This window comes from Alexandromys fortis, unplaced genomic scaffold (genome assembly GCF_014885135.2).
Source record: "Alexandromys fortis isolate MF-2015 unplaced genomic scaffold, M_Fortis_MF-2015_v1.1 scaffold_0, whole genome shotgun sequence".
Taxonomy (NCBI): Eukaryota; Metazoa; Chordata; class Mammalia; order Rodentia; family Cricetidae; genus Alexandromys; species Alexandromys fortis.
In genome coordinates, this window is record NW_026067949.1 from 37,554,584 (window position 1) to 37,573,452 (window position 18,869).

An 18,869-nucleotide genomic window follows, 5' to 3' on the forward strand; every position below is an offset into this window, starting at 1 on the left:
ATATGGTAGTCCGGACTGGCCAATGAGTGCAGGGCATCTGTTAGTCTGTTCCCCAACAGTGCCTGGGCTTTTTAACTGAATTCATATTCTCATGCTGGGTGGCAAGGCATGTCTCTTACAAACTGGCCTATCTCTCAGGTCCGAGATTAAAAATAATCCATAATGTGAAATATACTGATTTAAGTAGTTGTACATTTTTGCTTAAATTGAATTTATTCATTCATCCAAAGACTGAATAATGGCGTGATTTGTTAAGCAACAAATTTATTTTTTTGTAGACCGAATAGAATATATAGTTTGCAGACTTCTATATTACAGGAAGCTAAACTACAACATGCGTTCAGTTTTGAGGCTTTGTGCCCAAGCAAAGGATATCTCAATGGCTACATTCCCTTGTCAATATTTCAGTTCTTCACTCTTTGGGTATAAAAATAGTGAAGTGAATTTTGAATGATATTTATCACCTTTATTCTTATCAGTCCCTAATTACAAACTGGCTGTATAGCTTAAATCCTAATTTTATCATTTATAATAAATATATAGAGAGAGCCAAACTTAAGCTGAAACACTTCAAAGCAAGCTTTACACCTTGTACATTAACGGTTTAGCTTTTACCTAATTCCCTACATGTATTTAATGTGTGATAGATACAAGTGGCTAAGAGTGTGTCGCTTTGAAGTAGCTCACTGTGTAGTAAAGGATTAAAACCAGGTGCAAATATAAATGCACCACGATGTACACTGAGACAAAGTGCCAAGAAATGCTGCTGCCATGCATAGCACTGCCTCTGGCTGAGAATTATTCTTTTAATAAACGTGTGAAAACTCTGTAAGGTTGGGCTCTGATTGGGACCATGCACATGAGGAAAGTAAGAGCCTCTTTCATTCGCAGTTTGCCCTCTTAAGCTGGCCTTCTAATCCGGATCTGCAGGTTCCCTGCACTCAACCATTCTGCAGCATGGAGGGTCAAGCTCTTGTCAGGCAGACGTTCAGGTTTGAAGGAAGAGTGAAGATAAATGACTATGGTTCCGAAGGCACAAGAAAGCAGAGTAACACATTCTGAGACTGAATAAAGTAACATGAAGGAGCAAAATAATTACATGGAATTTCTGCAGAGAAAGCAAGGGAGCAGAGAAACGCAGCAGGATTTCATCAAGTTTGGAACGCATTGTAATTATGTTCTTTGCTTGTTGATATGGAAACATCACAGGAAAGCACTATTTGGTAAAGTCTAAGGGCAACAGAGTATACTGGGAAATTTCCAAAGATGGAAAAAAATAGCTTGAAGGTTGTTGGAATCATACTAATTAAAATATAAACAAAAAGGAATAATCAAAGATCCTACTGCTGAAGATACCACAGTGTTCAAACATGGGACTTGAAGGGCTCATTTTTGGATTTGATTTGGAAATCTCTTCCCTTGGGATTATCTCTAACCATATTTTATAGGAGTTATGTAAGATGCCAAAAGAAAGAACACTAAAAGTCCTATCCTGCTCTAATGTCTACAGTTGGCAGCAATGGCCAGCATGGCAAGCTATCTTCAAAATGCAAAATAGTGGCATTTTTTTCTAAGGAGTAATCAACAGCATACAATTGGGGTTAACACCCACTCATAAGGAATAAATCATGCTGGAAATGTAAATTTAGCCAGATACCCTTGTGAGGCCATAGACCCCTGAGGAGAAACTACTACCACCACTTTCTTTTTGGTTGATCTTATTTTTTGTTTCGTTCTTTGTTTGTTTGTTTGTTTGTTTTGGTTTTCAAGACAAGGTTTCTTTATAGCTTTGTGGCCTGCTTTGGAACTAGCTCTTGTAGACCAGGCTGGTCTCGAACTCACAGAGGTCCTCCTGCCTCTGCTTCCCGCGTGCCTGGACTAAAGAAGTGTGCCACAACCTCCTGGCTATCAGCACTTTCTTAAAGCACTGTAATTTCTAATTATATTCTAAACATTTATCCTTATATCTCTTATATCTAAGTGTAACTGTCATCCTTCATCAAAGAAGCTTCCTTTTACAGCAAAGATATTGGTAAAGAATTTGGAATATATTTAAATGTAGAGGTCAACAGAGCTGATTGTGGCAACCCAGACTCAAATCATACATTCACAATACAATCCTTACACTTAAGGCTCAGGAAACAGCATGGAAGAGGGTGAGCAACCTCTTTTTTAGAGTAATAGGACTGGAGATATATGCAGTGAGATTGGTTCTTCCAAGGAAGGAAGAAAAGGATAAATAAATAGGACATAAAATGTAGGGAGAAGTGGGAAGAGTGGGGAGTACAAGCAATGAAGACATATAGAAAAAAATCTCAAAAATCATTAAAAACATTATATTATTTACAAAGAATGTTCTTCTAAGAAAAAAAATCTGACATTTGAGAAATAGCAATAAATGTTTATATTCCATCAAAATTTCAGGATACAATAGTGATCAGTTGTCAGTTAGTCTGAATATGTGTAAGAGAAGTGAGACTACTGCTTTAAGGTTATTCCAATATTTGGTTAAATTTGTCAATTTCATAATAGAAGTAAATTTAATTTTACATTATTCTAGTTAACAAAAAAGACTAAAAAAACCCATTGCTCAATAGAAATGTCTAGTCCTTTCTCTAGGCTTTATTAACTGGTAGGAAAAAATATTTTGCATGTGACATGTTCGTGAGAATGAACAAACACACATCTAACTCTGTTCATGGAGGTCGCAGGCCAATCTCAGGTGGAATATCTTGAACCGAGAAACAGAACCAGTTTTTTGGTTTTTTAAAGAAAGGTCCTCTCACTAAACTATTTGGTCATTGAGTCCTAGAGATCTACTTGTTTCTACATATCCAGCATTGGAATTACTAACTGGCATCATTATACTAGAACATTCACATAACGGTTAGAACCTGAACTCATGTCCTCATCCTTGCCTGGAGAGGAATTTTTTGACTAAGTCATTTTCTCAGCCCATGGAATCAAAGTTAACTAAGCAAGCAGAGTGAAGAGATAACTCAGTAATTAAAGTATAAATTGCTTCTCATAGTATAGTGTAGTGATAACTAGGACTTGGATTTGACTTTCAAAATACATGTTAAAAAACAAGCATTGATGTTTGCATTTGTATCTGCAGGAATGCAGCGGAGAGCTTAGAAGGATCCCAGGAGCTCACTGAATATCCTGCCTAGCATAGATGGTCTTCACCTTCATGAATGCACAGTCCTCTCTCATTAATATACACACACTTGAAAGAGCTAAGTGTTGTAACAGAAGAAAAGGAAAACATAACTTCTGTCTTCATTTTATTTTTTCTGGGAACTATTTAAACAGTAAAAGATTCTCTCTCTCTCTCTCTCTCTCTCTCTCTCTCTCTATATATATATATATATATATATATATATATACATATATATACACACATATATATACAACAAAATGTTCTATGTTGGGAGTTTCTAAAGTCATGTGACTTCTCTACCATATATATATGCATATGAATATGTATGTGTATTATATATATGTACACACATATATGTTTTATATTCATACATAGGCATATGTGTTTGTATATATGTATACACACATATATATACAGTTTCATAAATAATTATAGACGGAATCTAAATGGGCCCTCAATCTTTTATCACCTGCAGTAACAGAATAAAGAGAGGCATCCATTGGGGTGCTACTCCAGACTCCACTTCAGCTTCAATCAGAAAAATCGCAAGAGTTAGTTGCACTTATGTCTCATTATCTGTGTGCTGCAGGTTGAGAATAATTGCTGAATAAATTAGCATCAGATCAGAGAGCATGAAATTAAGGACACAAATAAAGTGAGTCGCAACATGGTAAATTGAAAACAAGTTGAAGACTTCCGAAGTTGAACATCAAGGGCTGCATTTAGAGAAGGGAAATACACTTTCAACTCACACAGATCACAAAGTTGAAACCAAAGACATATTTTCAGCTTTTACATTTGCTTTCCTTATATGTAGCCTTCCTTTGGGTAGCAACATCAAGCAGAATATTTCATTAAGAGAATGAAAATTGAAAACTATCCTCTCCACTGCAATGCCATTCTTTTTAGAGTAGAGCTAACATAATCTGCATATGATCATGTGTTTACTTTGGCATTAACACCTAATAATAAGGGTTCCAAGCACATAAAATATATGAGAAATTCGCCTGTGTTATTGTAGGAAGTTGTCTCAGTTAAGTTCCTCAGTACGCAGTTCCATAAAGATGTTCTGTAATAAATCAAGGTTATATAAATGAATATATCTTTAAAAATAGGGACATTGCTTACTACTCTGAAACACATTTAATACATAAAAATATGTGCTTACTCACTAGTACAATTTTTGATGATACATTTACTCAACGACATATATAAATAACATCATAAGTTAATCTCTAGGACTGTCCTTTAAGGTAGATAGCATTCCCATTTCTTTGTGTCAGTAAGGCTCAAGATATTTAAATAAAGTAGCTGTGCAATGGCATAGATTCAGATAAAATAGGTTGACTTAAATACTCAGTGCATGAACTGTCCTTTCCTAGGACAACTCACTGTTTGCCTAGGGAGCTGGAAACTGTGTGCCAATATGAGAAAGTTAACTAAAATATTTCAATAAGAGTTTTGGACCAAATAAGAGAACATTCCTAGGGAGCTGGAAACTGTGTGCCAATATGAGAAAGTTAACTAAAATATTTCAATAAGAGTTTTGGACCAAATAAGAGAACATTCTAGATTGTTGCAAACATCTTCAGAGCACTGGAAAGGCCAGGAGATGACTCTGAGGCAACTTTAGGAGTTATTGTGGGATATAATTTGTGGAATTTGACCAGGACTTTGAAGGAATTGTAAAGGCAATAAATGTGAGGTGTATATTTCAGAAGCTCTATAGTGAGAGCAAAATATAAAGTATATGTCCTTTCATATAAATTATGAAAGAATTTTCATAGTTATGCTTTGACTGACATTTTTCTCTGTGACAGGAAAACTTGGGTCTCCAAGAAGGCACACATCAGCTCTGCTAAAATGCTGTTGGGAGCAGTGGGACTCCAGATCCTGTATTTCTTGTAATCCCCTGATCTGAGTGCCTACAGCTGCTCTGAGCACGAGACCTTCAGGAGTTCCTGATGGCAGGAGAGTGGTTTCTGGTGGGTTTGGGTGGGGCGTGGCTACCTCTATATAATCTGCCCCTGAACACAATAAAGGGGACATTTTTGGGGAATTCAAGGATGACCCGTGTTGTTCTCTCTCTCTCTCTCTCTCTCTCTCTCTCTCTCTCTCTCTCTCTCTCTCTCTCTCTCTCTCTGTATTTTAACCCCCAGCCCCCTTGCCCGAAGCTCGGTAACTGGGTGCCCTCGCACAGAGCGCAGACACGGGGGCGGGGTGGTCGGCACAATGCCACCTGTGCACTGATAGGGCAAGGCCAGCTGAACCGGGTCATGAGAATCCTACAGAAAGCTGAAGGCAGGGAGTTTTTAAAGCTTTCTGTAACTACAGTGTGAGATACATAACTTTAGATAATCTCTAAAAATCCCATTTAATATTTGTGGAATTATTAAATGGGAGTTACGATAGCAGTGAGAATTTTTGAAAATGTATCTTGCTGCTCATTGGGCATATGTCCATTCCCATTAAGAAATTTAAATGGTTTTTATATTTTAAATGTTATCATTTTTATCACACAGATGGATGAAGGTACCTCAGAATGTATCTGTGAAGATACTTTGAGTTAAATCAGATAAAACTCAAAATGGGTGTTGTCCAAGTCAATGCTCAATGAGTACATAGCCACTTTACTTGTATCACTGTGTTTATTTGATTATTAGTTCAATTGTTTCATACTTTATATACATACTTTCTGAGTGTGTGTGAGCACGTGTGCATGCATGTGAATACCATCTCAAATAAAGATAATTGAGCGGGTTATGCTGAACAATAAATGCAAGCTAAGTGACTTAGGACAAAACAGCTTGTAGGAAAATCATTTCTGGACCAGTAGAGGACCAGTTAAATTGAGTAACTGATGATTTAGTAAAGTATTTGACATCCTTCATAAAAAGGTATAGTACAAAAATACATTCATAAAATGTTAACTATTTAAATGGCATGCAAAACCTTGGTATTTCTGAATAAAAGGTGAATTTCCTGTAACTAAGAACTAATTAATCCTTATGGATTTTTTTGAGGCTGTTGATGAGAACAGTTAATTACCAGTAGCACAAAACTTAACAAATTAAAAAAAATACATAATCAGGACCTGAAAGATGACTTCTTGCTGAAGGCTAGGCTCACAACTAAAACAAAATTACATAAATATCCAGAAGTAAATAATTTTATCTAATTTTTTTGTTGTTTTACTGGTTACAGTTTTGGTTTATTCTCTGGCAGTGAATTCATGGTAAATGAATGCACAACTTATAAAATAAAACTTGGGTTTACTACAGATTATCTTAAATAAAAATCTACTAAAGTTTAAGGAAATTTTCACCATTTGAGAAATTAATATTTTAGTTTGTTCAGTTCTTTTAGTGTAGAGACAATGACAATTTAAACAGATACTCATTATGTGTATCACACACACATGCACACACCCATGCACATACCTGCACACACACGCACAAACACACACACACTGTGTCTCTGTATGTACTCACTTTTGGTCACAACACCTTCTAGATGGATGATGTTCGGATGATCAAACTGTCCCATGATACTTGCTTCACCCAGGAAATCTCTGCGCTGCTTCTCAGTATACCCTACTTTAAGAGTTTTGATAGCCACAGGTAATTCTCTTTTTCCTGGTAGTTTCAAACGCCCGCTACAAACTTCACCAAATTCACCTTGTGATAAAGATTTAAAAAAATACTGTATAAACTCATTTAGAATTCTTATTATAATAAAATTCTGAAGTCTTGAAGCATTAAGGTTCAGATGGAAGAAAATAAACTAAGGGTGAGACCAAACATCCACAGTAGTATTAACAAAAATAAATGTTATATTGGGAAATATCCTCCGCAGATGACCCCCCCCCCAAAAAAAAAAAAAAACACTTTAGGCCTTACTAGCTTCATCATTTAACCCGTACAATCCAAATAGCAATATTAGGAAGAATTTTTTAAAAAAAAAATACTGACTTTAATCCATTTTGTTTTACTTCTCTCATAGTCTATCAATACCTACTACTGATGAGAAAAAATAAAAGGGAAAAGGGCAGAGATCAGCTGGGTTATGTAAAGACATGTTCAAGTTGAATTGAACAAAGCAAATTCTTTCCAGGATTACAGCTGTGCTGTACACATACACAATACTACATGGGCAAAGATTATTCACTGGGTTTCTCTGCTAAGAGAAGGTAGTCAGCTGCTCCTTTGTGAACTACACAGAAGTTTCAATTAAAAGGTGATCAGTCACAACTAACTTTGAGAGGTCCATTTCAAGAGGTTAAGAATACATGGTGTGAGGTCAGTACATGGATGTCTTAGTATAAACAAAGTTGAAAGGTCAGAATGTGGCTGTCCTCTCACCTGCTCCAATGACTCTCTCAATGGTGATGCATGAAGCTTCGATCTCCTTAGCAAATTCGTGGACAGCTTGATTGGGATCTTCATAGGTGTGCGGATCAATGTAGGTTCTGACCCCCGGCAGTTTAACTGTAACGATACGTGGACATTAATGGAGCAGAGGGGAAGTGTTTACTCACGCACCAACTTTGTCAATACTCTAGTGTGACTGAATTTTCTTACTTCTAAAAGGAGTTGAGTTGCTTTTTTTTTTTACTTACGACAGTTATGTACATAGCTATTTTACTTTTATAACTTATAAATATGGACGGTCCCCTACACAAGAAATGTGTATATGCTTGGCATGACTTTATAATCATCTTTCAAGATACTGTTCAGACAGAGAGACTCAGATGCATATTGAGAACACTTTGATGATTGAAGAAGGATAAATATAGTGGCCTCTTTTTTGATTTGGTCTATAGGCTCATTTTTAGATATTGCAATAGATTCTTAATTCTGACTTTAAAGAACATGTAAAACAACTTCTTGTGGTGCTGGAATAAAAATTAAAAAGAAAACAGAACTACTTTTCACTCCATGTCTATTCCAAGAGATCCATTTATCATTTTAGTCCAAGTTACTGATAATCATCCCAGGATTGCACTTTAAAGAAGGATAACCGACACATAGGACTAGGAAGTGGTCTTGCTTCTCATCAAATTATATATGGTCTCAATAGACGGACTAAAGCCAAAGATATCTGCCTTCACTCAGTTTTTAAATTGACTCATGTTGTATACGCTAACTATCACGATTAAAGCACACTTATTCCTTAAGGGTATTATTGAAACTGGATTTAATGCATTTATTGAAATATATGGTCCTTTTCAGGTCATCTCAAGCAAGGCTGATGACAGAAAGGTTTTGTACTCCAGGAAATTCCCATTGCAGTCCCACAAAAAGAAGCGGTGGACTAACCTTAATTCATTAGGCCTGAAGGCATGATTTAATAATGGATTTCTACTCACTTTGCATGGAACTTGGAATTCACCTTGGATTTTGATTTGAACCACAGTAGCATTTTTATGGTAGGTAAGCATTGTTATTTTAGTGATAATAATGGAAAGATTGGTTTTTGAACGGAAAAAAAACATCCAGAGTTTGCTCAAGCCCCGGAGTTAAAATGCAAGAAATACTTGGTTGTTTTATTCGTAATAGATATGGTAAATTACTACAAATTGTCTAACCTGAGCGGCAATCAGAATAATAATAAAGTCTCCTGTTTTTATTTTGCACAATTTGCTTACTGTGCCCATTATGAAAGTGCATCTTTTCCTCTTCTGGATCCTGCTTGGCTTTGCTGTAGCCACACCGCCTAGAACAAAGTGAGCCACAGTTAGCCACATCTAAAAATAGTGAATCTAGTACATAACCCATGGAGCAATGAATGCTACTGAATTTTCTCAACCCAGAGCCAAGTCCCATACTAGTAAAAAAAAAAATAGACCAACACTAATTTGGAATGGAACTCACTTTTCAAGCTGCTATTTTAGATGCTCAACAAATAATGTTCTCTAGATTCAACTGTCTTAAGCCATCTAAGTCTGTATTTAAGGTTATTTCCTCATACCACACACTAGTCCTCTTCTCTTTTCTTCTTCATTTATTTCTAGCCAATTTGCCACTGCCTTTTCCAGCCTTGATTGCTTAACATTTTTCTCTGGTTCGATATTCGACTGAAACATTTTGGTCTTTTCTTTCCTTCCTTCTTTCCTTCCTTCCTTCCTTCCTTCCTTCCTTCCTTCCTTCCTTCCTTCCTTCCTTCCTTCCTTCCTTCCTTCCTTTTTCCTTCCTTTCTTTTTCCTTCTTTCTTGTAACATGAGGGGGCTGGCCTGTTTGTTTGTTGGGGTTTTTGTCCTCCCACCAGGGCCCCCACAATGTTTAGCCCCAAAGAAAATTATACATAGGTCTCCATAAAGCATAAACTGATTGGCCCATTAGCTCTAGCCTCTCACTGGCTAACTCTCACACCTTAATTAACCCATTTTTTGATCTATGTTAGCCATGTGGCTCAGTACCTTTTTTAAGTGGGCAGATCATATCCTGCGGTTTTGGTGGTCTGGGCAGGGCTGGGAGGAATCAACTTCCTCCTTCTCAGAATTTTCCTGTTGTTATTACATCATTTTTTACTTTCTGTCTGTTTTTCCCGCCTATATTTCCTGCCTGGCCAATCAGCTTTTATTTGTAACATGACTGACAAAATACAGACAATTCTCCCACATCACTTTCCTTTATCTCTCTCTTTTTTCTTTCTTTGCTTCTTTTTTTTTGTTTCCTTCCCACTTTTTTGTTCCTTTACTATAGTTTCTTCAGCAACTCTTTTCAATCATATATATTCAGAGTACTCTGTAATTCATCAGAAACCTGTCGTCTTACCTCTTACCTCCATCACCCAAATCGTAGTCTCTGGTTTTTCTTAACTAGACAATAATTTGGAAGATTTTGAAAACTACTCTCATTCTGACTTCATTTACAGTTCACAAATGATAACTTCTAATTTAGTGATTACATATTGCTTTTAATTATTAAATTGACTAAGATCCTTTTTCTCCTTTTTTTTCGATGCCTTTCTTTTCTCTATGCTTATGAATAGATATTTTCTAAAATCCCAAGCAAAGATCTTTGCTATTCCTTATTCTATCCAATCATTTACATCCTTTACTATAAAAGCTCTGAGTTAATTTCTTGGAAAGGTCTATTCTTACCTCTTAAATATTGCTTTTATTGAGATGTTCTAGGGCCAATCAAACTCAATGGACCTAACATATAAACTTTTACTTTTTTTCAACAGTTTTCATTCTGCTTTCTGTGGCCATTTTCCTAAAAATTTGAGCATTTTTTTATGTTCTTTAGTTGTTAAATCCCAAGTTCTATACAATATGCATCCTAAGTCCTGTCTCCACAGAACCTCAGCCACTGCATCAATAATGTCTTTGTACTTATTATCTGGAACTCTGTGCCTTCAGAACAATATCTATCTATTCTATAGCTTATTTCCTAAAGTATACTAACTATTTTTTAATTTTTATTTTAGATTATTTTATAGTTACTTTCTATGGATTCCAGATTATCCTGGACCTCACTATGTAGTCCAGGCTGGTATCTAACTCACAGATATCCTCCTGACTCTTCATTCAGAATGCTAAGAATAAAGATGTGTACCACTTTCTGCTGACTCTCCAAATCATACTAGATTATTTTATTGTCAAAGCATATTACTTAACATATTTTTTATTGAATGATCTTACTACACAAAGCCTTTAATAAAATAATAAGTATTGACTATATCTTGCATCCTTTTCAATATTTTATTTTTTTGTCCTAATACAGATTAACTGAAAGCTCTGCATGCTTTCATACATTTGAACTTACTTGTCTTTTTAAAAGTATATTCTCCCTAACAATGTCCAAATATTGTTTTTTAAAAATTTTAATTTATATATTTTCCCCCAAAACTGAAACTCAGGAAGTTCTACTTCTCACGATGTGAATCTTGCACTCTAGCACTCTACACTCATTTAAGTTTGATTTTCCTTCAGGATTTGTCAGCTACTTAAATGACAGAAACTAGTATTGATTTACAAATTTCATCAGTGGCCTAGTGTCTGATTCGGAGTTGGCATTCAACATAATTTACTGAGATGAATGAATCAATGAATGACTGGATGATGGCTTGATTGTGCCTACAAGATGACAGGCATTTGGAAGATGACTATGTTGATGAATACTGAGTTGATGTGATACATGATTTACCATATAACATTAAACAGTCAGAAAAAAATGAAAATATTTAAATTAATTTTCGTGAAACTCAAAGGAAGTGATTTTGCTATTCATAAGATCCCACAACAAAATTGAATTCAGTAAATACAAAGTTTCATTCATTACTTCATTAAGAAAATGGAACCAGAATGACTAAGTATTTCATTACAAATTTAGTTGATGATTATTGTATGTATAGGTACAATGTCAAATAAAGCTTTACCAGGATTGCACTTTGGTTTTGTAATGAGAATATTTAAAATGATTTATATATTTTATTATAAAAACAATACAGGGTTTGTTTTGTAGTTTCCTAGTGGCTATTCAAACAGATACAACACAATGCTAAACACAGTACATCTTGATACCACCTTTTTAAAAAGTAGAACATTGTTGTGTTATATAACTGGAAATTAAATAGTATAATACACCTGAAATTATTTTGGAGAACTGAAAGTAATGATTAAAATATATTGTTTTTAGAAAAAGAGAATACACTTGAGAGAACTGGTGTATTTTAAATACTATTACTAACACTTTATATATTTCTTATTCAAGAGCTCTTAAGACGTTTCACCTCGCCACATTGCAATAGATAGAAAAGTGTAGACACAAACACACAAAATTGTACTGAAATAGAATTTTGTCTATTCCAGATAATATGTGCTATTTTACCTCATTGTTCCTAGTTTTCTAGGTATTGCGTATTTCTTTTTATCTCTAATGTAGGTGACTCAGGAAAGCAGTTACTGCTGTGTCTTATCAACAGTGCTCTAAACACAATCACATCAATTTATCCTGAGGTTTGTGTTATCTAAGTAATCCTGTCAAAATTGTTGCAGAAATTCTAAGGAAACCTAAAAGGCTTATGATTCCTTATAGTTTACCTTAGCAAACAATCATCCATTTCCACTCTCGAAACTCCCACTTGAAAAGTATATACATAAATAACAACCTGCCAAAACTACATTTTAAATAACTTTTACTATTAAATAAGCTTTACAGATATTTAAAATGGAAATAAAACTTCAGATCTTATCTGAAAAAAATTTGGAACACATTGGTGAGGAACAGTTAACATTTTATTACCTGGAAATGAAAGTCAGGGGGATCATACAAATGGGGTTAAATCTACGCTATGTGTATCTCTAGAGTTCTGTAACATATACACTGCATGTCACATTAACACATAAAATTAAGTTCTGGAACCCCTAAAGCATCATTAAAACAAGCTTCAACAAGGCAGAGCCAGTGAAGTGCAGCAGGCAGAAGCTGGCATTCCGTAGTGGTTCAGCCTCATTAACAAAACTTTGCATAGAAGCATGTTCAGTCAATATCATCTTATCTACCTGTTCCAAATGCATAATTTTCACTAGTCAAGTAGTCAATGAAGATGTTACTCCACATATAAACTGTTCTCCCTATGTTCCAAAAATGTTATTTTTTCTTGAACAGAGAAGACACTTTTTATTTTCCTTCATATTACTATTTTGTTAAGCTTCGAAATGATTTCCATAGTAGTATATGAAGTGTTTGTTTTTACAGGGACTATCTGTTCATGATTCTCTTTCTTTCAAGAAAAAAATATTCTATTTCTGTAACCAAAATGAGCTATTAAGTAGCCACATTCATTAATTAATGTTCATTAAAACTCCCAAAGAGGTGCTTGTCACATAAATATAACCATGACTCTACATGGATTTAGAAAACAAAACATTGCTTTCTTTCTTTCTTTTTTTTTTTTTTTTTTTCGAGACAGGGTTTCTCTGTGGCTTTGGAGCCTGACCTGGAACTAGCTCTGGAGACCAGGCTGGTCTCGAACTCACAGAGATCCGCCTGCCTCTGCCTCCCAAGTGCTGGGATTAAAGGCGTGCACAACATTGCTTTCTTTACCCATCCTAAGAATCAAGATTCTTATAGTTATAGGTATTTTGAAAATTTGATTCTAGCCATTAGATCTCTAGTTGGACTTTAGAAAACCCATAACCCATGAACAGACTATACACTCATCTATGTAAGGATGAAAGTATTAAAGAGTAAGTTTTTCTGGTTATAAATTAATAAATTTCAGATATAAGTATAAGGCACTCCAGAGTACCAAGCAATACACTGGATCAAAGAATTATTAATGGCTCTCTTATGGCTAATGAGAAAATGGTTGGTGAATGGAATAGTGAAGAAAAAAATACAAATTCTGGTTATAACAGCAGCTTTCATACAATCAGGGTATCCTATTATCTTAATATATAGTGATATATTATGAACTTTTTTTTCAAATTGACTAATGTTTCATGGAATACAGTAGTGTATGGAGAGATAGTTTGGATTCTGATTTTAAAATGATTTAGGGTGTGTATATTTCTTTATCATTCTTTTGTTTTGAAAGTTAACTATAGTGTGCTTTTGTTGAACTTTATGTCAAAACTTTTAAAATCTTAACAATTTACAGAAGCCTTAGCATTTATGTCTTCTTCAGAGAAACTGCAGAACATAGTCTTTTTTTTTTTTTTTTTAATTTTTGAGACAGGGTTTCTCCGTTGTTTTTGGTTCCTGTCCGGGAACTAGCTGGGAACTAGCTCTTGTAGACCATGCTGGCCTTGAACTCACAGAGATCCACCTGCCTCTGCCTCCAGAGTGCTGGGATTAAAGGCGTGCGCCACCACCGCCAAGCACAACATAGTCCTCTAAAGCCAGGTGTCACTATACAACCCCATACTGTCCTGAAATTTGCTAGGATAACCAAATGGCCCCAAACTCACAAAGATCCATTATCCTCTTCCTCCAGGGTGCTGAAATTAAAGTCTGCCCACCACACGTTTTTCCTGAGATAATAATGACCCTAATCTTTGTACAATGTTCAATTTAGAAAAAAAAAATTATCGCTGCAATCATAAAAAGGTGAAGGCACATCATTTGAGTAAATTTTTGGATTTTGTACTTTAGGAGTCTATCAAATTAAGTCAGGCATTTGGGTGTATGCATTTAGTCTTAGCAATGGGATTCTGAAGCAGGAGGAACTCAATCAGTCACAATCATCTGGGGTACATAATTCATTCCAGGTCAGTCTGCACTGCAGAGTAAGACCATTCCAGTGGGTAGAGTTGGGAACATACGATGAAAAGTGTTATCCACTTAAACACAGATGTTTTACTTATCAATTCAGAATATCTACTAAACACTGGGTGGGTAAACTTTTTTTATGGGATAACATTTTTCAATAAGTGTATGGTAAGGGGAGGGAAGAGTGCATGTAAATGGTTTATTGGACATTTAGGTTGTCTTACTAGCAGAACATTATGAATCCCATCCATATTTTTTTTCACAAATATACAAGGAAGCTATGATGCCAAGATCTCTGTAGACAGGGACATGTAAGCTACAAATACAACTCATCAAAACTTCTCATTTTTACTTCTCAGGAGAAATGTTTTTACATGGAAAATTAGTCTTCGTAACTATGGGAATGGCACAATGAATATTTTATCAAAAGGGCTTTGCAAATATTGTATATGAGGTTTGATGTTTTGTTCACTTAGCCAAAATATTTTTTTGTGATCACTAATAATAGAAAGTTGAAGACATTCGTAGTTTAATCTAATGATTACTTATAGTCTCACTGTTGAATTAAAATTTAATTCACTTAGAATTTTAATATAACAATACATTCATAATGTCTGATATAGGACTGTTTTCACATTTATACAAGGTTTATACACCTATTCCATGAAACTTGTAGTTAATACATGAGAAAGAAGGTAGTTGTGTTGAAAAGTTAAGATGAGGATTTATCAAAGAATTCATGATCTTTTCAGATTTAAAGTGTGAGCCCCGTTTCCACACACACGAATTTTACTAATGAGCAAAACTCAGTTATTCTTAATAATGTTAAATTACTACGTTGGTTATCAATGCCATCCCTGACTCAGTAGCTAATGCTCTTGGTGCTCCTCTGGACAAACTGCTCATATCCAGAACTCATTGGATCACACACAACCACCATAACTCCATCTCCGGAGCATCCAGTGCCTTCCTCTGGCTTCCATGGCCACCTACATACCCTTAACAAAGTCACGTTCAGACACACAGATGAAATAAAATTTAAATAAATATATTTTTAAAAAGCTGCTATGTAATCCTCTATTAAGCATTTAAACTGACTTTTATTGAAAATTTTGACTACAAATGAAAATAAAACACAAATGTGACTATAATCTACCAAATAAATGTCTAGATTACTTTATAATCTAGCTCACTTTGATGTAGGAGTCCCTCTAAAGGAAATAATAGAATTCTGCTGCCCATCCTAACTAAAAATATTAAAATTATAAGCTGACTATATATTTAAATTTTGTTTTGTTTACAAATAGTTAAGGTTATCCCACTTGGACATTGAATCTTAAATATATATTCGGTGGTATCAAAATAGGAATATCACTTCAAATATAAGAAATAATTGTATTCCATTTTAATTCCATTGTATTTTCTCATCAAGGCCACATGTATCCGTGATATTTACGATGATAGAAGACTGTGGTCACATTATGGACATTCCATGGTTCTAGGAGACAGAATAGGTGATTTTACTTGGACAGAAGTAGCATTGTACTTCCACGCATGATATGGATTTTGTTGAATGGAACAACAAAAACAGTGACATGTTAAATATGACAGATGCTGTATTCCTTGGAATTCCTACTTCAAATCAGAACCACTGGAAAGCCTTGTAGAAGAAGCACAGATCTTGATAGATACCTTGACTCTGTTCGCGGTATTTGATTTAAAATGACCCATTATCAAATAATTATTTAGGAGGTTCTATTTGGAAATGAGGTCCATCTACTCTTGTCACCTTTAAAGTGTAGCTGGTTTACTAAACTTGTAAGATATACACAGATAGAGAAAGTAAGCGAATGCTGGAGGTAGTACATAGAGGTGGACATCACTCAGGAGTGAAGCGGGAGGGAACACTAACCATATTAGGCTTGGATGGGCAACAGCGCACAGGGAAGAAGCCCGTCCACAGCCACACTCGCAGCAACTGAAAAGCAAACAAGAGAGCCCAAGATAAGGAAGCGATCCCACTCCCTCAGAGCAGCATAAAGACACTGTGGGTTTCCCTCAGTTGTCTGCTTTACTTTTCCAAGATATAAATTCCTACACATATACAATCAATTTTTTTTCAAGGTGCCAGTTGACTTAAGACATCTATCAGAACAAGAAGTACAGAGCTGTTCTAAGTGGCTACTTTTACTTTACTTAACACTGTTACTCAGTAGGAAACATAACGAGCCAATATGTTTGAATTGATTTTATTCAGTTACTATAACATGCAAATAAGGATATGCAAAATTAAAAGTATTTTATGAATTCCCTCAAAATTATATTTTGAAGACATGAGTAGCTATTTATTGACTGGTTTTGTAGGTAGCCTCAAGTTTCGACTGAGAACAAGGTTTTACCCTTTCAATCCACTAATACCTTTGTCAGTGCAATTGCTTATCAAAGACTATTGAAAATGTCATGCTAGGACACTCTAAAATAACTTTTGGAAGACCATCAATTTTAATTTCCATTTTTGGATGTTGAAAATTCAATCCTAACTGTATAATGTCAGATTATAGCAATATCGAAATAAATTATAGATAGTGCATCATTTCTGGGGATATTGCAACACTCAAAATTTCTTTTAATTTTCCAAATAGTGATAGGAAATGTCAAAAATATGAAGTAAATTATTTAATAAGATGCATTTTATGGGTAGAAACCATGTAAACATACGGCAGAATGCAGCAGAAAAGTGATTTAGTGCTTCATTTATTTGTATGAAGAGCACATTTTAGTAATTTCTGGAGACCTGTAATGGTACTCAGTAATGGTATCGTATACCAGCCAGTCAAAGCTTATGATTCAAATCTTTCCGTTTGAGTCTTACTCTTCTTGAAATATATCTATTGTATTTTATATGAAATTTAGAAAGGAAAATAAAGACAATCTCCAATATATTTCCAAATGCCTATGAATATAGATAAGCATGTCTGGAAACAACCCCAATGGATTCTCCCCACAAGAATATTCAGGTCCCTATGTTTTATTTTCTCCTCCTTCTTCTATCTTTTCTCTCTCAAACCATCATGATACATTAATAACAATTATTGATAAATGTCTCAGTATTCGGTTATCACTTCATAAGAAAACTGATAGTATAAAAATTCTTTTAAGTGTAAATATCCATGTATTTTTATAATGAGCTCAAATTATATTTACATAAAATCACAGTTATACAAAAAAATTAAAGTACTTCCTTATTTGGGCAGATTTTAATGTCTTTGTATTTATAGCAATGTTCTGAGATAGCTTCATCCCATCTCAATGATGGGGAAACTAAGGCGTTGGATGTCTAAGTTATTCCAAAGCAAATATGAATTTATGGAATACCCAAAATTCAGATCATGTTGGTGGATCCACTCTTCCCATTCCTGCCTAGAATGCCACGTAGTCTTCCAGTGCAGAGATGAGAATCTCGTGCGAGTAACTTTCCTATTTTACTGCCTTGTGTCAGTACTCAGATTACAGGTAGAAGAACACTGCTTCAGGGCCCAGGCGAGTCTATCAGCCCAAGTCAAGTACTGTTTTAATGAAAGATGTCACCTTCGCTATATGTGGCTCTTATTTTATTTTATTTTGCTAGTACAAAATAGAGTGTTATAGAAACTTATGTAGTGATATTTAATTCCTATTTTAATAAATAAGCCTTGCCTGAACATCAGAAAAGTAAAATAGCCACACTGGGCAGCCTTATAGACCAGGCAGCAATGACACACACCTTTAATTCCAGTAGCCACACTAGCTTGCTATAGAAACCAGGCAGTAGTGGTACACGCCCTTAATCTCAGAACTAGAGAGGATTATAGAACAGGAGGAGACAGCTGTCAGTCTCATTTTGATGTTTCCTGGAGGCAGGATCATCATTTTGGACTGAGGTTGAGATAAAAACCTGTGACTGGTTATTTTGCTTTTCTGGTCTTCAGGTTGAACCCTAATATCTGTCTCTGGGGTTTTACTTTATAGATTTAATTATTACAAAGTGAAACAATATCATCGTGGCTTTGTAAATTTTTAGAGTGTTGTTTTCTGAAGATGATGACAATATCTACATTTTGTTTCTTCTACACTGAAAATTTAAATTCAGTAATATTTTCATATAATTGCTGTTAACAATACAATTACAATATTTACATATATCGGCTAATAAAGAATTGTTTATATGCAGTAATTGTACATATACAGTACAACTCAGCAAATAAAACTAAATAGCAATTAACTGAAGCAAAGCTATCCAGTTAATTTTAGTAGACAAATGATGATGTAATTTCTCCCTAATCTACAACTATCTCAATGAAAAAGGTTAATAAACATACTTAGAATTGTGCTTAAGCTTAAGAATGCTTCAGCAGCCAAATGTGATTGTACATCATCAATAATCAGAGTTCTAACAACAACAACATCAACAACAATTATGTCATGATCCTAGCAATCGCAGAAAA

The 18,869-nt window shown here is 34.9% G+C and overlaps 1 protein-coding gene across 9 annotated transcripts in view; it reads right to left on the reverse strand.

The window, feature by feature from the left end:
• Epha5 (EPH receptor A5) overlaps positions 1-18,869 on the reverse strand; it is a 278,614-nt gene that overhangs the window by 35,065 nt on the left and 224,680 nt on the right. For 5 of the 9 annotated variants that reach the window (XM_050150286.1, XM_050150284.1, XM_050150282.1 and 2 more), the window contains 3 exons: positions 8,811-8,878; positions 7,525-7,650; positions 6,655-6,840 (listed from right to left, as the gene is read on the reverse strand). In XM_050150286.1, the coding sequence (XP_050006243.1) occupies positions 6,655-6,840; positions 7,525-7,650; positions 8,811-8,878 (380 nt within the window). Of the gene's footprint in view, positions 1-6,654; positions 6,841-7,524; positions 7,651-8,810; positions 8,879-16,297; positions 16,364-18,869 lie in introns of all 9 variants that reach the window. The other 4 variants (XM_050150285.1, XM_050150283.1, XM_050150279.1 and 1 more) reach the window with 1 other exon arrangement.